Source organism: Pelobates fuscus, chromosome 7, assembly GCF_036172605.1.
Source record: "Pelobates fuscus isolate aPelFus1 chromosome 7, aPelFus1.pri, whole genome shotgun sequence".
Classification (NCBI taxonomy): Eukaryota; Metazoa; Chordata; class Amphibia; order Anura; family Pelobatidae; genus Pelobates; species Pelobates fuscus.
This window is the reverse complement of record NC_086323.1, coordinates 129,197,825-129,219,937: the sequence shown is the minus strand read 5'-3', so window position 1 is coordinate 129,219,937 and position 22,113 is coordinate 129,197,825. Positions and strand designations below refer to the sequence as shown.

At 42.7% G+C, this 22,113-nt stretch overlaps 1 protein-coding gene across 1 annotated transcript in view; it reads right to left on the bottom strand.

Annotated features, from left to right (window-relative positions):
• Window positions 1-22,113, bottom strand: part of LOC134568223 (uncharacterized) — a 130,872-nt gene that overhangs the window by 48,140 nt on the left and 60,619 nt on the right. Inside the window, exons 2-3 of the mRNA XM_063426641.1 lie at window positions 1,511-1,625; window positions 1,334-1,369 (exon numbers count right to left, since the gene is read on the bottom strand). Of these exons, the coding sequence (XP_063282711.1) occupies window positions 1,334-1,369; window positions 1,511-1,625 (151 nt within the window). The remainder of the gene's footprint in view (window positions 1-1,333; window positions 1,370-1,510; window positions 1,626-22,113) is intronic.

The following is a 22,113-nucleotide window of genomic DNA, read 5'->3' as shown; positions in this document are numbered from 1 at the left end:
GAAGGGAGTCTACAATGACTGGATCAGCGTTGATAAGAGTTGCACTCATATACGTTTATTTACGTTTTCAGTTCAGCTATTTTGTTCTTAATTTTGAAATTCACTTTGAAATTCATGTTGAATTTCTGACAATCCTCATCTTGAATTACCATGTTAGTGAAGAAAGTGGGGAAGCAGTATTTTTGAAAAATATCCAAGGACACCTTGATCAATGACATGTTTAATATAGAATTCACTTTGCTGGACCTTCTTAAAATGTATAAGAAAAACATTAGCAGAATGAAAAATTAAATGTTTACAAACATACATTTAAAAAATGCTCCTCTGCACAGGCACATTTTTTTTTTTTTACACAGCATAAATAGTTGCAAAACAGAAACCCTATCATTGTTGGCTGTTGGTTTGATGATACACAGTTTTACATACAGGAATATAACACTGCATGCCTTGGACCATTACTTGTCGTGGTAGTTGTACAGCATTCTCGTGTTCCTTCCTTACAGTAACATGAGCATAACACAATGTCCCAGCCCAAAATTTTGCAGTGATAGGATTCCTTCAATGAAATGACAGGTGGGCAGCTCAGAGCTCAAGATTTAAATGAAGAACTGGTTGTATCCCCTTGCCATAGTTCAAAGTTATTCACTAGAGTAGACCAAAGTAGCCAAACTTGAAGAATAGTAGACTTGGATAATTTTTTTCGCATCCACTATTTTGTCCTTAAATTTTAAACTCACTTTGAATTTTCATTTTAGTGAATAACCATAATTATTTAACCATAATTTTTCCCACAACATGCTCTACTTAATTTCTTCTCTCTTTCCCTGATTGCACTCTTCCTTGTTTAAAAATGGTTGCATATCGTATGCTGTTGTGTCATAGTAAGATGTTTTGTTACTACGTGCACAACAAAAATTAATAATAATAATTTTAAAAAAGTGGTTCCTATATATTCCAATATAAGAAAGTTAAAGGAATATTGAGGCTTTTGTGAATAGTACAAGAAACAAATACTAATCCTCATTTTGTCATTGACTGGTGGCAAAATGACTGGTGAAAATATGACTACATGCATACAGGAATACATGCTTATATGTCCATTTATTCGAGCCTAGAATTGAATATTGTTTGATGGGTGGGAGGGGTGTATTTTGCTGTGACTCAAAATGCTATTTAATAACTGGTGTAACTCAGTTGTTAGGGCAAAAAGAAAATACAAAAATTCCAACTGAGCTAAAGTACTCCATGTGAAATCACAGATGTGACTCTTACAGGCATAACACGTAGTATATGCTACTCATTATACATATATATGTATTTAAGCATTTCGTACCTGAAAGAGAATATTTCCCATCCGTAGGAGAGGCATCTATGAAAAATGTAATAACAATGTGTTAGTTTCAAAAACCACTGAATCATGATAGTTAGATGAGTACAAAGGTTTACTCTAATATTGTTATTGTAGTAAATTGTCTTCAAAGTAATCATATTTAAATCTGTCTTTACTCACTTGTCCAAATGTGTTCTCCCAAAATATTACTCAAAATCAAGAATACTGTGATCAAATATATGGCCATCTTACACAGTGCAATGTTTAGATGGCATATGTTGGCACGAGTGAAGATCTAAAAAACAAAAATTCAGTTTTATATAGAACATTTCACAATACTTTGTTGAAAAAGGACAAAGTCACTCATTGGGATATTTGAACTGTTTAAAGATTAACAACTGTCCTTCTGTAGGTCACAAAAAGTTATCAGTCAAATTGCTACTGGCTTAGTAAAATGGTAAGTGAAACAACATTTTGTACAGCATTTTCTGTACAAAATAAAACCCCCAACAAATATAATGACTTAAAATAGTTTAAGTGCTGGACTCTGAGGATAGATTGGATATGTCCCTTCTGACCCTGTCATTGGATGCTGAAAAAATGTTTGACAGTGTTGGTTGGGGATATATGTTCAGAACTTTGTATTGAATATGTTTATTGTTTTCATAACATAAATTCCATTGCATTTGTATTTGTGTTTAAGCGGGTAATTGCCTACGCAGAGGCGCTGGTATCAGTACATGAGTAATTCAAAGTAACCAAGCAATGACAAGAATTAAGTGTACATAAGTTGTTGTCAAATGTGTACTGCTACATTGGTGTCAATTAGTGGCTTGTAGTCTTCCAATATACGTCTTTGTGAGTTGATATACTAAAAGAAGTGGATGAATGATAAGGAAAAGAAATGATAAAAAAAAACAACAACAAAAACACAATGGGTGCGAATATGTCGTGCTCATGTGAAGGTCTGCTATAGCGCTGTAATCAAAGTGTTTGCGTGGTTATACAAAAGATTTACGTAAGGTTGAGAGCATCTAATCCTGTGTGCGGGATGAGGATGTTTGGCTGACCAGTACAATTTTAGAAGTATTTATTCTATAATGCGACATACTGGTGTGTGTTGTAGCTAATCTTGCAGCTCATGTATAGGGATATATAAACAAGCAGAAAAAAATGGGAATAAGGGCTGCGCCTGGTAAAACTAGATAAAATAGTCCAAATAAAATAAATGGGTAAAAAAAAAGAAAGTCTTATCTAGAGACGTCTGTAGTGGTTGTATGGCAGTATTCAGTCCGGAGCAATTATCCTTATTATGTTCTTCCTTGTGGGTCAGCTCATATGCAAGAGACAAGAAATATAGGAAGCCAAATAGTGTAGTATGTTGGTAATAGTAGAGATAAAAATATAAAGAATCTTGAATGAAAACTCACATTTATAAGAGCTAAGACCCGCTCTGGTGTAAAGGGCGTACAGCGGTTTGATCCCCGCTTATGGGATATAAGGTGAGTTTCCTTCGTCTGTGTTCCTTCAGTCCGTGGTATAATAGACACTCGGATAGAAAGAAACAGCCAATAGTGTTCACTGTGTAAAAACTATTAAATAAAATAATAAAATAGAATGGGTACTCACAAGATAGGAGCAGAACAACTGCTCCTTGTTGATAGCGCTGGTGGTATAATCCCCACCTAGGATTACTTGGAGTCCGATGTAATAAAACGATGCCAGGTAAAAAGTAGGTAAATGTGTATTAAAAGATAAATAGTACAATTAAAAGTGACCAAATATACTTTAATATTAAAAATACACAATTATAAAACCATAAACGCGTTTCGCCACAAGGCGTTATCAATATGGGGAAAGAACCTCGGGGGCGGGGCCGGTCCGCCATGCTGACCGGTCGCATGCAGGAGAGGCTCCGGAGAAATCTGGCCTCTTAGGCTATTCCTGCAGTTCTGTCATCCGCAAGGAGCCCAAGAAACTTGTTCGCGGCGGTGGACTGGGTGGCAGACCCCGAGATCGGGAGCTTTTGGACGCTGAAGGGCTGAGTAAAGCTTCGGGGACTGCGGCCTACTTGAGTTGGGAGCGGGGTGGACGGCCGCTGCCCTGACTCCCTACTTGGCTGCCGAATGCCGACCCTCTGAGACGCCTGCCGGACCCGTTCCCCCCCCTGTGGGCCGGGGGGGTTATCCCGGTCCCCACTGCGGAGAGCTCGGGAGAGGTGGAGAATCAGAAGGCTCGGCACTCCAAAGACCTACCTCCCAAGATGGCGGCAGCGTGGATGCCTCACGAGGCCCTAGAGGAGAGGAGCCGTACAGCACACTAACCAGCACAATCATAACGCAAGCCCAGCGATGCTGGCTTAAACTAAGAGAGCGGCAAAGAACATCGGAGTTGAAGCTACAGGCAGAATGACTCAGTAGCACGGTGGAGAAAATCCCCTCATGGCAAATCTCGCCAGCAAAGGCCTACCTATTCTGTAACCCGTCCTCCTGGGAAAAGAGCCTCACGGGCCTTAGCCTTAAAGCACCAACCACACAGGCCGAAGAAACACCACCACTATGGCACTGCACTATGGACGTTAACAAGGACTCTCACACATGTTCCCCATCCTTGTCACCTAAGGGGATATGCTGAAGCAGAGACCAGATCCACTGTATGAGCAATGTCACATATAATTTGTTCTGCAATATTAGCAATATGGCTGTTTTTCTTTTTTTTCTTGCTCTCTTCTGGCTCCATCTTCTTTATCATTTTCATTACTCCCTTTACTTTGATCCTGGAAGGTGCAGTAATCTACTCGTGTACATCAACTAAGCAGAAACCATATAGGCTAGTTAAGCTCATGTAATTCTTTGTACATGTTCTCTCAATGCCTTCTCTTACTCCACAGGCCCCATGTCTGCAGAGGCTCTTTTATTCGTATCCTACATGTTTCCTTTGTTTAGATCACCTCAAATCTATAACCAGCAGTAGTATTTTCACACATGCTTATTATATGCTTCCTGCCCTGCAACCACTTATTCCCAGCCTAGCCGGACAAGAGATAGGATAGAACTAACCTAACGTATACTACACTGTAAAGCCGTGTTCATACAATGCTTGCACATGTCATACTTCGTATCTATGTCACTCCTCTGTTTACCCTTTCCTGACATGTGCACCTCGCTAACCCACTTAAACGAGAACCTAAACTATTGAAATACTATTCACATAAAAATGTGCCTGTTTAGCAAATGTCACAAATTGTATAGCGAATGTTCATCAATTCACCCTGATGTCGCTGTTGTGGCGCACCAAGGTTATTTGTTAATATTGTGCACAACAAAAATAAAGAATTTAAAAAAAAAAAATATGGGGAAAGAACCTGATACCTGGCAAGAAAATGAATAAATAGCAAACCCAATTCTTTGAAATTGGCGCCAAAAATTAAGTAACCAATCACAAGACGGGTTAGTATTAATAAAATAAAAACTGTATAGAAACAGAGAAAGTACTGTGTAATAAAGTAGAGGTGCTAAATAACAATTAGAATTTATCAATATACATCTTAAACGAGCAGAATATAAGTATAATTTGTTAAAATATAGCACGGTCACGTGACCGGCATAAACACAACGGGGGTTGATGGGAAGTGTAGTTAGACGCCGGCAAGCACTGCGCAGCCGCCGGCGTCTATGTGATGGCTTAGAAGGCCGTCAGCACGCACAGGAGGTGCGGCTAACGCCTGAAGGAGGGGCGTGCACACAAGGAGAGACGACGGCTCGCACTGGGCTGCGGCCGTCGTCAGACTAGGGGCGTGGGGAGTATGACGCGGCGGCTCGCACAAGGCTGCAGCCGTCGTCATGGAGATCCCACAACAAAGAAAGTCGGCTTGCACAGAGCTGCAGCCGACTAAAGGAATAAAAATAGACATCATGTCTGATGCACTGAATCAGTGTAATCAGGCATGATGGCTAAAAAAATAAACAGCAACATATATAAATATGGTGAATGCAAACAACTTATATAAGACATAAATACATGTATATGCAAACAACTATATAAGACATAAATACATGTATATACAGCATATAAAAACAACAATGGGAATGTAAAATACAAAGAAAAAGAAGAAAAAAATCTAATAGCAATGAAATTAGAATTCAAAGACAAAAGAAGATAAAAGACATGGCCAAAAGAATAATAGCAGAGCTTATAACAAAATAAACAAATCAAAATCTACATTGAGACCATGTGGAGCAAGGGTTTGAAGTTTGTAAACCCACTCCATTTCTTTTTTGCCTAAAATGTTTTTAATATTTCCACCCCTCCAAGGAACCACACATTTTTTTTATTCGAATGCATTTTAGCATTTTTTGATCTTTGTTGTGTATAATAAAATGTTTGGATACTGAGTGATTCTGGTATCCATTTTTTATGTTTCTGCAATGTTCGCTTAAACGCGTTTTCAAACACCTTGTGGTCATTCCAACATATTGGAGGCCACAGGGGCATTCAAGCAGATATATGACATTTTTCGTAGAACAATTGATAAAATCATTTATTTTGTAGATCTTATTAGTCCTTTTTGATACAAATTCAGTGATTTTGTGAGGGACATCAGGGTCAGTGGTTCTGCAAACAATGCACATTTTACACTTACAAAAACCTTTTATTTGTGGAAAAAAGGATACGGGGGGGGGTCTTTTTAGTTTCTCTAGTAAAACTCTTGGTTAACATTGACTTAAAATTTTGGGCTCCTCTAAATATAATATTTGGGCGCTCAGGTACAATTTTATTTAGAGTTTCATCTTGTTTTAAAAGGTGCCGGTGCTTTCTTATAATCTTTTTTACATTATTGCTTTTACTGCTGAAATTGAAAATAATCGGTAAAGGCATCGTTGTGTCTGTGGTTTTAGGTTTATATTTTAAAAGTTCATTCCTATCTTTTTTTTGGATGTCTCTGATAGTATTTTCAAGTTCTAATTTAGGGTAATTTTTCTCAACAAATTTGTATTTTAAAAAATCAGCTTGTACATTAAAATCTTTTATTTCTGAACAATTTCTCCTAAGTCTAAGTATTTGACTTTTCGGAGTGCTGTCTAACCAGGGTTGGTAGTGACAACTGCTTTTGTCCATAGCAGTATTTGCACAGACTTTTTTAAAAAACGTCTTAGTATTTAATTTTCCATTTGTTATAAAAATATTAAGGTCTAAAAAATTGATTTGTTCTCTACTGTATTCATAAGTAAGAATTATGCCTATATTGTTAATATTAAGATTAGTAATAAAAGAGTTAAGTTCATCCTCAGTGCCATCCCAGATAAAAAAAAAAGGTCATCAATATATCTAAAAAAGGAGACTAGGTTTGCTCTCCAAGCATGATCGCAAAAAATGGCCTCAGACTCCCAATTTGCCATAAATAGATTAGCGTAGCTTGGAGCAAACCTAGTCCCCATTGCATTCCCTCTTTTGATATTTATGAATTTATAAATGAATTTACAAACCAGAAATAGTTATTTTTTAAAATAATATTAATACCTTCTAAAATAAATTCAATTTGTTTATCAGCAAGTTTTCCTTCTCTTGTTAAGATATCTCTAACAGCTTGACAGCCTATATCATGAGGTATAATTGTATATAGTGACTGTACATCGCATGTCACTCATATAAAACTGGGTTTGTTTTGTTTTACATATAAACAAGCAATTGCGATTGTATGAGGTAAAAAAAAAAAAAAAGTCCATCCTGTAATGCGCATTCTGGTGTAGTCTAGGCGAAGTATTCATCCTATAGCGTGTCATTCTGGCGCAGACTTTCGCTAGTTATACAATACAGGTGAAAAAATATGGAAACAAACAGAAAGGGGAGCAAATAAAGTCAAAGTGTTCTCGGTAGAGGACTCTGTATTACTAGGTCCTGACAATATATCATGCATGGCTGCCGCTCTGCTCGGCGGCACGGCCCCGCCCCTATGTTCAGAACTTTGAAGTTTTTGAATTGAAGGGAGAAAGATGGGTACACTTAAACCTTTATACCAAAATGCTTCTACCAGAGTAGTTGAAAGAGATTTGTGTAGTTTAGTGGTTTAGTTTGCGGTACAGTGTCCGTTAAGGATGCCCACTTTCGCCTATTTTATATATTCTAATAATGGAACCACTGGCAATTACAATAAGAACCAATCCCCATATAAAGGGTTTCCAACTAGATCAGGAGAGCATTTGGCACTCAGGGCGGATCCTGTATATGGGACCCCCTCTCCCCAACTTTAAAATGTAAAAAACACCCACAATGTTTTCAAGAATATTCATTGCACAAATTTGTAATCTGCATGTTAGAAAGAGTTCCCTAAAGGCCCCATTAGAGACTACAATGGAGTCTATTGAGCCCTGGAGAAGGAACTCTCTAACACACTTCCTGCCATTCACAACTCTCTAATACCCAGCTCAAGTTTTCTCTTCTCACCTTAATTACTGCTACTGGCTGGCTGCAGTGGCTGGATGGCAGGCTGGCAGGCTGGATGCTGTGACCTGATGGCAGACTGGCAGTCTGGTTAGCTGCTCTGGGTAGCTGGCAGGTTGATGTGGCTGGTTGTCAGTCAGCACTTTGTGTGCCTCTCCCCCCCCCAGCCCGTCTGTGCGTCTGTTTCTCCCCAAACCCCTTTGTGTGTCTCTTTTCCCCCTACCCCATCCCCTCTGTATGTTTCTTTGTAACTCTCACTGCTTCCATTTGTCTCTTTTCCCCCCAGTCTTCTGTGTGTCTCTTTGTTCCACCCCCAGCCCCTCTGTGTTTCTCTTTATGTCCTCTCCCTCCTGTGCCCTGCTTTGCCCCTCTCCTCCTGTGCCCTTATTTTGCCCCCTCCTGATCCATTTCCCTCCTCTCCTTCTGTGCCCTTCTTTAGACCCCTCCCCACCCATGCACTCTTAAGACCCCCTACCGTGCACTATTTTGTCCCCCTCCTGAAATTTGCCCTTATTTAGCCCCGCTTCCCACCTGTGATTTCTTTATTCCTCTCCCATTCTGTGCATTTCTTACCCTCAACCTTCCTGTGTTCTCTTTTGCTCCACTCTCCTCCTGTGCCCTCTTTAGCCCCCTCACTTTCTGTGCCTTTATTTACCCTCCTTCCATCCTGTGCCCTCTTTAGTCCCCTCCCCTCATGTGCTTTTATTTAGCCTCCATCACCTTCTGTGTGCTCTTAAGCCCACATCACCTCATGTGCTTTTATTTAATCTCCCTTACCTTTAGCCACCCTCCCCTCCACTCTTTAGCCCCCTCCCCAGAGGCAGGCAGACCACATTGGAGGAGCCTCTGTTTTACGTACCCAGAATGCTTATGTTAAGAATACCAGATTGCTGGTTAGATCTAATTCAGTCTAATTTTCTAAATTTTGTATGGCAAGGGAAAAAAATCCAGAGTAGGACTTGTTTGTTTGAGTCGTAGCCCTAACTAGGGTGGAGTTAATGTTCCTAACATTAAAAAAACATTAGGAAGCCAATGCTATGTATAATTTACAACTATTAACTAAATACACACTCGTAAAGAAAGGATAGTTTAGAGTTAAAACTGAATTTTTGGATAAGTGAGATATGATTAGATCTATACGGCACACAGGGAAGCATTAGCTTATTTGGAATTAGATGTTTTGGTGTTTCTTATTGAAAATGTATTACTCATCACTTGAGAAAGTAGGAATATAAACAGAATAATAAAAGAAAAGAAAAACGTTACCTGCGCTTTCTCCTTAATCCCTATGTATATTTAGACAAATGGAGGTCATTTAGTTGCTCCAATGGCCATTGGAGGGAATGCCCGCCTGCCAACGTCAAGGCAGACCCCCCTAAGCGGGTCCTAACACTGACCCTTCAGCCTGCTTCCTTGAGCTTCTGGCAAAGATATCTCTAATGAGACAGAAAGGGGTATTTTTTTATATACACCCCTATACTTATTAACCCTTAATAGGGAACACATGGGATGGGTAGCAGCATTGTAACCAGGCTGTGTGATACAAAGTAAATACAAATACAAAAAGAGAAGTCCTGCGCTTAAGCAGCAAGGACTACAACACACATCAGCCCCAATATATATAATATATATTTATATATTGGGGCTGATGTGTGTTGTAGTCCTTGCTGCTTAAGCGCAGGACTTCTCTTTTTGTATTTGTATTTACTTTGTATCACACAGCCTGGTTACAATGCTGCTACCCATCCCATGTGTTCCCTATTAAGGGTTAATAAGTATAGGGGTGTATATAAAAAAATACCCCTTTCTGTCTCATTAGAGATATCTTTGCCAGAAGCTCAAGGAAGCAGGCTGAAGGGTCAGTGTTAGGACCCGCTTAGGGGGGTCTGCCTTGACGTTGGCAGGCGGGCATTCCCTCCAATGGCCATTGGAGCAACTAAATGACCTCCATTTGTCTAAATATACATAGGGATTAAGGAGAAAGCGCAGGTAACGTTTTTCTTTTCTTTGGTTTTTACTATATATTGGGGCTGATGTGTGTTGTAGTCCTTGCTGCTTAAACAGAATAATAGACATTATGAATTAAGGAAACATTAAACCATTTTTTATCTTTTGCTCTTCCAAATTCATAAATGTTTACATATCTAAGGATTAAATAATAACTAATTATACTTATGTGGGATCTAAAGAAGTGACTGTACATATTAAGAATGTTTTTGGGCAGGCTGAAAATTTTAGAATTAGGTCAAATTGTTATCGCCTCATATTATTGACAGTTCCTATAGAAAAATCAGTTACAATCAGAAGATGGGAGAATGAGCTGAATATTAAAATTAGCTATACTGAATGATGTGAGGCATTAGCAAAAGTAAATAAGATTTAGGTTAGGTTAGGATTAGGGTTAAGAGTAGGGTTAGGAGTAGGGTTAGGGGTAGGGTTAGGGCTGAACAAAGAGTATGGCAAGAGTTAGGGTAGGGTTTGGGTTAGGATTGGGTAAGGAGTCGGATACTCCTAACCCTACCCTAACCCTAACCCTACTCCTAACCCTACTCCTAACCCAATCCCAACCGTAACCCTACTCCTAACCCAACACTAACCCTACTGTGTGTGTTAGTTTGTGTGTGTCTGATAGTGAGTGTGTGTTTGTCAGTGAGAGTGTATGTTTTGTAAGTGAGTGTATGTGTGTGTCACTGATAGTGATGTACCGAACTGTTCGCTGGCGAATAGTTCCCGGCAAACATAGCGTGTTCGCCTTCGCCACGGCGGGCGAACACATGCACGGTTCGATCCGCCCCCTATTCGTCATCATTGAGTAAACTTTGACCCTGTGCCTCACAGTCAGCAGACACATTCCAGACAATCAGCAGCAGACCCTCCCTTCCAGACCCTCCCACCTCCTGTACAGCATCTATTTTAGATTCATTCTGAAGCTGCATTCTTAGATAGAGGAGGGAAAGTGTAGCTGTTGCTCATTTGATAGGGAAATGGATAGCTAGGCTAGTGTATTAAGTGTCCACTACAGTCCTGAAGGACTCATCTGATCTCTGCTGTAAGGACAGCACCCCAAAAAGCCCTTTTTAGGGCTAGAACATCAGTCTGCTTTTTTTTCCTGTGTAATCTAATTGCAGTTGCCTGCCTGCCAGCTCCTGTGTCAGGCTCACAGTGGATACTGTACCCACTTGCCCAGTGCCACCACTCATATCTGGTGTCACAATAGCTTGCATTTAACCCCTTAAGGACACATGACATGTGTGACATGTCATAATTCCATTTTATTCCCGAAGTTTGGGCCTTAAGGGATTAAAAACAAAAAAAAAGGTTTTCACTGTAATAGATTGAATAGCAGTTAGTTGTCTTCAAGCGGGTGTGTCAGGCCTACAGCGTGTACTCTGCCAACCTCTGTCAGTGCACAGTGCCACTCATATCTGGTGTCACAATAGCATGCATTTAAAAACAAATTTGTTTTTTCACTGTAATAGATTGAATAGCAGTTAGCTCAAACAATCAATCACCAAGCACCCTCCCTCTGGCCCAGTCTCCCTAAATACCGTCAGAGCTGAGTCAGAGGGGGGCGGGGTCCGGCTCCTCACAGCTGAGTGCCGAACCTGGAAGTGTTACTCCATGACAATTACTGCCCTGTATGCTGCTTTGCAGTGGTATTTCCTCAAATGTGGCTCTAAGTGTGTGTGGCCCATTGCGCTTACGACCTGTAACCAGAGAGGGCCACATGGGAGGCTGTATGTGCTGAAGTGTATGAAGTGTATGTGCTGGTGAGAGGTGGGCCAATCTACCAAAACTGTATAATGTGGTCGGCTATGGGTACGTCTTACAGGCGTACAGGTGTGTAGTGTATCTGAAAATGGAACTAAAAATAAGAATGAAAGCTAACCTCTACAACAAAAGCAGAACTGGAACTGTGGTAATATCATAGAGCAGAGACACTTTGGCATTTGTGCCCCTATTTGTGGGATCAGTTCAGGTGCAAGTTCCTGATTTCCCTCTTGTACGGGGGATGAAAGGTGCAGTTCGAGCAGGATCCCAGGCATGTGTTGTGGTCAGCATCTCGGGAGCTGCAGGTCCTGTTGGGAGTCCCAGAGCCTGGAGGAAGGATTCAGCTTCGGCGGCAGATGCGCAGCGAGTGGTAAAGCTGTTTTTCTTTACTGTAAGGGCTATTGATGGTATTCATCTGTATTCCACCCCAGCTTCACAGAGCCTCTTGGTTATCGGGTTAGCTGCACAGATTCAAATTCATTTGGGGTTTTCCCCCGAACCGCCGCCATTATTTGTTTTTTGTCAAGGAGGGATTGGCATCTAATTATCATGACTCTGGTGCTGGTGCTAGCCTGGGTTTGTTGACGTGGAAATGGCCTTCCAGAGTAAGCTTTTTAGCCAGTGTGTGAGGTAATAGAGTAGTGAAAATGCGTCCTAGGTAGTGCCGTAGTTCGGTCAGGCAGATGGCGTCTGGTATGCCCCTGATCTTTATGTTTGTGCGACGGTTTTGGTAATCAGCTAGGTCTAGCCTGGTCACCAGTTCAGTATGCGAGACCTGTAATTGTATTACCATATTCTGTAGTCCCTGCACCTCCTGCTGTACATCCGATATGTCCTCCTCTGAGGCCTGGACTCGAGTGGTCACTGCTGAACTTCAGTTCTCATTAAGTCCATGTCAGCCGCAGACATCTGTTTTAATTCTATCAAGAGATTTTTATGTCCAGCTTAGTGGCCGGGGGCAGAGCATCCAGATCCGCAGGCACAGTGGTGGTTGTCTTGTGGTTTGCGGGTTTCACGTGGTCTCTGGATGCTGATTCCGAACTAGAGGAGCTGGCATAGTGCTCCGACGGGGCCTCCATTTTGTAGGCTGCAGGACGCTGTAGCAGAACTCCTATATCATGGGAGTCTATGGACACACCAGCTTGTGGTTTCTTTGATTTTCGGCCCATGGTAGTGCCGCTGTGCGGGTGTTCTCTGGCGATGTAATCCTCCGGATTAAGCGCTGATATGTACGATGCAGCTTGTGGGTCCGATAGAGTGTGGTAGGCCACAACCCTGCGGCGTACTTTCCTGCCCATTTTTTGGAATAAGAAGGGCATCTGGTCTCGGCCTGTGCTGCTAGGCTGGTGAGGGGAGAATTTTGGTGTTTTTGCAGCACTCTGCTTGCAGTGATTACGCTAGATTTATTATGAATTTGCAGGAGCTCAGGAGAGTAACGTTCATTCAGCTCAAGCTTCAGGCTCTGCCCTGATGTCAAGAGATTTTAAAAGACCGTCCAAGCATTTTTTAGATATCCCTATGTCATGGGGTTATATGTTATTCCTTATCTGTTAACCTTCTGACCTGGTCCAATGGAAATCTTGGGGCAAGTCTTATGTTAATGGATGTTGACGTCATTTTGACATATTTTTCTGTATGTTTCAAACAGCAGGTTGAGCTGTTGGCTTACGTCAGGAATATTACCAGCTATTATCATATGCAAGATTAACTCTTGTTCATGACAAACAATTTAGGTTTGTTTAATTTCAAGACTCTTGAGTCAGCGTTTTTACTTAATTGGGACTTTGGTTCCTCACACCAATTTGTCCTTGCTTATTTAAGCGTTATTGCATTTCAAATGTTTTAAGTTGTCTTACTTAAAGCTATGTGAACATCTAAAATGGACAGCTCCAAATATATCCTTAAATGTTGATTGTACCGCTCAGAGCCCTATTTAAGAGCTATTTGGAAACTCTCTGCTTGTGAGTGTATTTTATCTTAATTTTACCTAAGACATTTTATATACTGGATTAAACTATTGGTGGTTTATTTTGTGTTTTATTTCATATGAGACACCAACAATAGAATTCCTCATTTACAGTAAAGTTCTGTCTACTTGAACACTAAGGAGGATAACAGACTGACCTCCAAAAAAGCACTAGCTTCTAAAGGTTCTTATCTCCAAAAAATACTTTTTGCTTGCTGGGACGCTTTAATATTGTTCAATCTCAATATTTTTATGTATAATATTGTACATATATATCTATACATGATTATCTAGTATTTTTTATGTGGCGCAGTCTGTTTTGTTCTGTATTTTTCCTTGTTCCTCTTTGATTATTAGGGTATCCAAGTAACAGACCCTATTCTGCTGCCTTTGGAGTTGGTGTTGTATCTCCCCTTCTTTTTTTCAAGTAGTACACAAGTATGTTAGCACAAATCTCTTCAATTACTTTTGTGAAAATGTCTCTGCTGACATTTCTTCACAATCACTATAGTTAGCCCACAAAGCAGCCCTGATGGGACAATTTATAGCACATGCATTGTCTGTTAAGAAAGCTAAGCAAATTAAAATACTTGTACTGACCCTTAAAATAGCAAATTTATCTCAGAAACATAAGGATTACCCAACAGATGATAATCTCTCCAATCGAGACATGGCAAAAAGGAAACTCAATACTATTCAGTTAGAAAGAACAGCATTTATGCTCAGTAGGCTGAGATGAAGTGTTACATAGTTACATAGTTACATAGTTACATAGCTGAAAAGAGACTTGCGTCCATCAAGTTCAGCCTTCCTCACATATGTTTTTTGCTGTTGATCCAAAAGAAGGCAAAAAAAACCCCAGTTTGAAGCACTTCCAATGCACTTTGCAACAAGCTAGGAAAAAAATTCCTTCTTGACCCCAGAATGGCAGTTAGATTTATCCTTGGATCAAGCAGTTATTACCCTACATTGAAAGATTATATCCTTGAATATTCTGTTTTTGCAAGTATGCATCTAGTAGCTGTTTGAACATCTGTATGGACTCTGATAAAACCACTTCTTCAGGCAGAGAATTCCACATCCTGATTGTTCTTACAGTAAAAAAAACTTTCCTTTGCCTTAGACGAAATCTTCTTTCTTCTAGTCTAAACGCATGACCTCATGTCCTATGTAAAGTCCGGTTTGTGAATAGATTTCCACACAATGGTTTGTATTGGCCTCGAATATATTTGTATAATGTTATCATATCCCCTCTCAGGCGACGTTTTTCTAAACTAAATAGGTTTAAATTTGTTAACCTTTCTTCATAGCTGATATGTTCCATTCCTTTTATTAATTTTGTAGCCCGCCTCTGCACTTTTTCTAGTGCCATAATATCCTTCTTTAGAACAGGTGCCCAAAATTGGACAGCATATTCAATGTGTGGTCTTACCAGTGATTTATAAAGAGGCAAAATGATATTCGCGTCCCGAGAATGAATGCCCTTTTTCATGCATGACAATACCCTACTGGCCTTGGCCACTGCTGATTGACATTGCACATTGTTGCATAGTTTGTTGTCTATAACAATTCCCAAGCCCTTTCGTGTGTTGTTATCCCTAATTCGCTTCCATTAAGGGTATACGTTGCTTGTGTATTCTTTACGCCGAAGTGCATAACTTTGCATTTTTCAACATTAAATTTCATCTGCCATTTGAGTGCCCAGTCCTCCAGTCTATCTAAATCCCTCTGCAGCAAAGTAATATCTTGCTCACATTGTATTATTTTACAAAGTTTTGTGTCATCTGCAAACACTGAAACATGACTTTCAATGCGTTACACAAATGGGCATAAGTCAGGACATATGCTAGCTAAAAATGCATAAATATGCAGTTTCTACTTCCATCCTGTATGTCCTAGATCAGGGATAGGCAACCTTCGGCTCTCCAGATGTTTTGGACTACACCTCCCATGATGCTTTGCCAGCATTATGTGTGTAAGAGCATTATGGGGGATGTAGTCCACAACATCTGGAGAGCCGAAGGTTGCCTATCCCTGTCCTAGATGACAAGGGCCAGAAAATATACAGTCCACAAGAAATAGTTAAAATTTGTGTTGGGTTCTATCGTTCTTTATACAATCAGAATTTAAGTAAACATGCTCCTCTAAATAGTCACGCTGAAACTGACAAATTCCTTGGGAATATGCCACTGTTGCAGGTATCCTCAATACAGGCAAAGGTTCTTTTGGTGGATATTACTTAGCAGGAGTTAATGGAGGCAATTAAATCTCTATCTCAGCAGATATCACACGTCCCTCACGGATTCACAGCAATGTACTACAAACAATTCTCACTCCCCACTTACTCCCTTCCAAAATATCCAAATGACAGGCTACTTGCACACGTTGTAACACTATCGAAACTGGGGAAGCCTCAGATTCGTTGTGCAAACTCTAAATAATTAAATATAAATGACAAACTTTATGCTAACATTTTAGCGACGGAATGAGGTTGGGGTGCCCGATGCCCCCACTTTTGTATGATCTTTCTTTGTAACCTTTGGCATGTCTAATTAAAAACACTACTGGACTCCAGTGAGTGACATTACACCATGGGCAGTGCCAGTGGAATCTGTGCTTTCTACTGTGGGCCCAGCACTATCTGGCTAAGACTTGTCACCAGTGGTACTCTCTGAGGCAGTGCCTGTTGCCCCTGAGTTAGCTGTTACAATTCTATAGGCCTACTAGGAACTACTCTTCCTAAGCATGGTGTACAAATAAACTTTAACTAAACATCTTTTTTTTTTTTTTTTTTTTACTTTTCACCTCTAACTAGTCTAACACTATATTCCATAATTTTGTTTATTAACTTCCAACCATCCCAACTAACTAAATCACCAATTTAAAAATTATAAAATAAATAAATAAATAAATTTAACCCTGAGGATTAAAAAAAAAATAAAAAAAATCAGTTAACCTCTAGGGGTAAACGAAAAACCAGATCACAGTAAAATATTGTGATTTGTATTCTGATCATTGCAAGCAGTTGTCAAAGGGCAGGAAAATAATAAATTTTTGTAAAAGAATAGGGTAAAAGGGGTTTGGATACTTTTAAAACACTTTTTACTTTGCAGGGAGACAAAGTAACCCACCTATCCATCTCTCTCCCCTTCACAACTCACAACGAGCCGAAGGGAGGTGGATCAGATGTCGCAGCAGCACTGTGATCTCTGTGACTGTCTATTACAGCAATTACATGGTCTGGGACATCACCATTTGCTGCTGCTGGTCTGCCTTGGAGACTGAAGCACCCTTCAATAGCATTAATCCCACAATCACAGCAACTGCGGTGATCTGGGGTTAAGTTTAGTACATGGCGGGAATTTTCCATCATTTGTAGTTAAGGGTAGGACTGAACATTTTTGTCCTGTGTCACAGAGGGGGTATAAAGGAACACTCTTGCCTGACTCCAGCCCCCCAAAACAACTTTATCTCTGTGGGGCTGCAATCCTTGGGTACCTTCTTACCTTATGGGAAATAAGGTTTTTAACAGTTTCATCTCATAATTTTGTCCACAATGCCTTCTCTCTCTCTCTCTTCCTGACAGTTGCTGCAACTGATCAGTAAGGCTTGGCATGGATAAAAGTGATTGGTTAAGAGTGTCAGACAATGTTACGTACAACCCAGGAATTAAGAAGCAATGCGTCATGAAAGTGTTAATACCCCGAACCACTAGCTGCAATCACAGAGCATACCTTAATAGCCAGCACTTCCCTTCCACTTGTGCGTGTCTGAATATTTCAGATCATTGTAGCTTCCTATGTCTTAATTTTGCACAGATTTTCGTTGTGCGCTCAGCAACGAACCTTGCTCCAGTCAACCTATACCTCGCTACACTACCTGCCTCAAGTTCACTACAGCCAGCAAGCCTTTTTTATTAAGACCAATCCTGTACATGTTCTATTTCCACTGGATACCTCCTCCAAGGAGACCTGCTTCAACCCTGCAATACCACTTCTACTCCATCTAAAGACTGTCAGCTACAGATGACTAATCTCCATTCATCACCTAGAAAGATAAATAAGAGATTAGCTTCTCTACCTGCTCCAGAAGTACTCTTTTCAGCCCCTCCTGCTGTATACTGATGATTTGGTCTCGTGTTATCCTTCTCTGGACTGTATTGGAAGAGCACCACTTAGTGACTGTTTCTGTTATTGCAAGCTTTACGACTTAAACTACATTTTGCTTCATGAGGACTTATCTACTAAGCAGTTGATTTTCATCTGAGGTTATCTGATGATGTATTAACTTTTTCATTGGACATAATACTACGTTATATACTACTTCATCATCTTGACAGAAGAGTTTATGTCAAAGTTTGCATATTGTGTTTGGGCAAAGTTTGCATATTGTGTTCCTTATTTTAAATGTACATATTTCCTGGATGTATTCAGGGGCGGACTGACCGGTCGGGCACTTCGGACATGGTCCGAGGGCCCGGCCGGGAGGGGGGCCCGCCATCAGGGGGCCCGGCCGCCCCTTTAAATGCTGCAGCCGCCTGAGCGCTCTCTTAAGAGCCTCAGGCGGCTGCAGATTCTCACCTCCCCTCCCCTGTAGCTTCTGCGTGGTCCGCGGTGCCCGGCCGGAGTGATAGGAAGGTGCTCAGTGTGCACCTTCCTGTCAGTCCGGTCGGGTACAGGAAACAGAAACTTCTGTTCCGCGCGGAACAGAAGTTTCTGTTTCCTGTACCCGGCCGGACTGACAGGAAGGTGCACACTCAGTGTGCACCTTCCTATCACTCCGGCCGGGCACCGCGGACCGCACAGCAGCTCGGCCACGCTACAGGGGAGGGGGTGGGTAAGAAGGGGGGGGGGGGGGGGGGGAGGAGGAGGAGGAAATGAACAGAGAGGGGGGGGGAGGGGGGTAGTACAGGAGGGGGATGAACAAAGAGAGAGGGGGGAATGAACAGAGGGGGGGGAGGAAATGAACAGAGAGGGGGGGGAGGGGGGTAGTACAGGGGGGGGATGAACAAAGAGAGAGGGGGGGATGAACAGAGGGAGGGGGGTTGGGGATCAGAATGAACAGAGGGAGGGGGGAATGAACAGAGGGGGGGGGGTGGGGATCAGAATGAACAGAGGGAGGGGGGGTTGGGGATCAGAATGAACAGGGGGGGAATGAACAGAGGGAGGGGGGGAATGAACGAACAGAGAGGGAATGAACAGAGAGGGGGGAATGAACGAACAGAGGGGGGGGAATGAACAGAGAGGGGGGGGATTAACAGAGAGAGGGGGGAATGAACAGAGAGAGGGGGGAATGAACAGAGAGAGGGGGAATGAACAGAGAGGGAGGAGGGGTAAGAAGAAAGAGGGAGGGGGGATAAGAAGAGAAAGGGAGGGGGTAAGAAGAGAGAGGGAGGGGGGGTAAGAAGAGAAAGGGAGGGGGGTAAGAAGAGACAGGGAGGGGGTAAGAAGAGGGGGAGGGGGGTAAGAGGAGGGGGGAGTAAGAGGAAGGGGAGGGGGGGAGTAAGAGGAGGGGGAGGGGGGGAGTAAGAGGAGGGGGAGGGGGGGAGTAAGAGGAGGGGGAGGGGGGAGTAAGAGGAGGGCAATTGCTCCCTCCCCTGTCCGCAGGCACCGTGCGGGCAGCCGGCAGGGGAGGGAGGAAGAGAGGACCCGGGAGCTCAGCCTGCCGCTCCTCTGGGTCCTTGCGCGAGCACAGATCGTTGCCGCGGTTACCACGGCAACGTTACGGCTCTTGCGAGAGTAAACTAGCCCTGGAGCTACAGGCTAGAGTTCACTCTCAACACTGTGACCACCAGGGATTCCTGGTGGTCGCAGTGGTGAGAGTGAACTCTAGCCCCATAAACACACTGCCCCCCCACACCATACACATTCACACACTGCCCCCCATACACCCACACACACCATACACATTTACACACATTGCCTCACACACACATACACTGCCCACCCATACACACACAGCCCCCCATACTAACATTGCCACACACATACACAGCCCCCTCATACACACATTGCCCCACACACCCTACACATTCACACACTACACCCCCTCACACACACTGAACCTTTCACACACACGGCACCCCTTACACATTGCACCACTGCTCCTATACCCTACTACAGCCTCATATCCCAGCAGACCCCAGGTAAGTTGTCAAACTGATCTTAAACGGTTTGACTACTTACTCTGAAAGGGGGGTCCGGCCCTCCTGGCACCATAACGACTACACAGAGCAGTAGTGGTTATTGTGCATGGATTATTTCTTTAAATAATCTACAAGTGCCCCAGTAGCCAGCAAGCCAGCCAGCCCACAGGCCACCAGTTAGGCTTACAGCCAGCAAGCCCACAGCCTGCCAACCGCAGCCAGCAAGCCACAGCCAGCAAGCCAACAGCCTGCCAGCCGCAGCCAGCAAGCCAACAGCCTGCCAGCCGCAGCCAGCAAGCCCACAGCCTGCCGGCAGTAGCCAGCAAGCCCACAGCCTGCCAGCCGCAGCCAGCAAGCCCACAGCCTGCCAGCCGCAGCCAGTAAGCCCACAGCCTTCCAGCAAGCCCACAGACTGCCAGCCAGCAACAGTAATTAAGGTAAGAGGAGCTAACTTGGCCTAGGTATCAGTGAGCTATGTTGTGTTGCTATATTGTGAATAGGAACCAGAGTGTTGGAGAGACCCCCCTCCAGGCCCCATTAGACTCCATTGTAGTCTCTAATGGGACCTGGAGGAAATTCTTTCTAACACACTCTCTAAAGGACACTGAGATAGCCTCTGCTAGAATGCTCCCCCCCTCCATGGCCCATTAGCCCTCAATTGTAGTCTCTACTGGGGCCTGGAGGCGACTGTTTCCAGCAGGGACACTGAGATGGCCTCTGTTAGAAAGACCCCCTTCCAAGCCTATTAGACTCCATTGTAGTCTCTAATGGGGCCTGGAGGGGATTCTTTCTAACACACTCTCTAAAGGACACTGAGATAGCCTCTGCTAGAAAGACCCCCCTCCATGGCCCATTAGCCCTCAATTGTAGTCTCTACTGGGGCCTCGAAGGGATTATTGCACTTTTGTTCCTTGTGTCTAAAGATTGTGTAGGGTGTGGCTGGAGGCGGTGCATGGAGGCGGGACATGGGTGGCGCTTGCTGCGGAGTATGGGTGGGGCCTGTAAGGGGGCCCTTGATTTATTTTGCCCGGGGGCCCTGAGGGTTCTCAGTCCGCCCCTGGATGTATTCATAGCTGCACTACAGATGGGTATAGCTTCGCACACCCCTAAGGCCGGCCCTGATTGTCAGGGAAGAGGACCTGCCTACGGTAATGATATCTGCAAAACTGCAATTATACTGGTGATACCGTCATTGTGATAAGTTTCCCTGTTTTGACAAACTCATATTCGTGTTCAGCGAAGTCTCTCGAGTATGACAATACCTCTCGTGTAATGGTTTTATGGTGTTTTGGCTGCCACTTTTGGGTATATTTCGAACTGGGTCGAAGTACCGTTAGACGATGGCAAAGTTATAGTTCTATAGGCCATACTCTCTGAACCATTTGTTGCCAGCAATTGATGAAACCCTAAATTCGCTGTTGCGGTCAGAATGAGAGAGGCCATCAGCTGCTATGTTGTGGTTGCCAGGTACGTTTTCATGATGCAAGTGATAGTGTTGTGTTGCTGCCAACCCTGTGGGTCTCATGACGAGACTCCTGATTGTAAGAGATGGGGTGTCTGAGTTAAATTATTTTAGGGAGAACAAGTGGGGTACTTCTATACCAGTATAGCAGCTCGCGTGAGAGGCGTCGATTCCCTATGGACCAAAAACGTAGAGAAAGAACGTAAGTGAGCGTGCAAGCGTGAATTGATAGAAATGGTAGAATGTCTACGTAGGGTGGATTATGCGTGGGTCACGTATAAAGTGTCACATCTCTTGATGTCCTGAGACTAAGGGGTTTGCGTACCTGATGGGTGTACGCAAAACCCCTGCATAGTGATATCTGAACTATAGAACCTACTCTGTAGAGATAAGCGTAGGTGTCGTGAAGGCCTACTTACGTGTAATGAGGGTAAATGGCTAGCATTAAACCGGTGTCATATATACATTTAACAGCGTATTACGAGATAAACCTAAAATGGCCTTATCACATACATAACAAATTCTAATCATGATAACCATATTTTATATGTGAGCCTGTAATGAGATCGTATAGTTGGCAAGTAATTACCTGATCCGTGGACCCGTGTTAATCTAACATGAATTTGTATAGCACGGAGGCGGATAAGGCAGGGATAGGCAACCTTCGGCTCTGCAGATGTTTTGGACTACACCTCCCATGATGCTTTGCCAGCATTATGTGTGTAAGAGCATTATGGGGGATGTAGTCCACAACATCTGGAGAGCCGAAGGTTGCCTATCCCTGGGATAAGGGAGTAGTGATGTTGGAGAAGACAGAAATTTAAGGTAATAAAAGCGATGCTAATGATAAGCTAAGATGAGAGTGTTTACTGTGTTGATAATTCCGGCATTGTTGTGACCTGCTCCAAACGTATTCGAAGTAAGCAACGCCAATGACCATTATGTAACAATATAATTAAATCAATAAAGCCGAGAAGACACTCTGCTGTAGTTTGCAG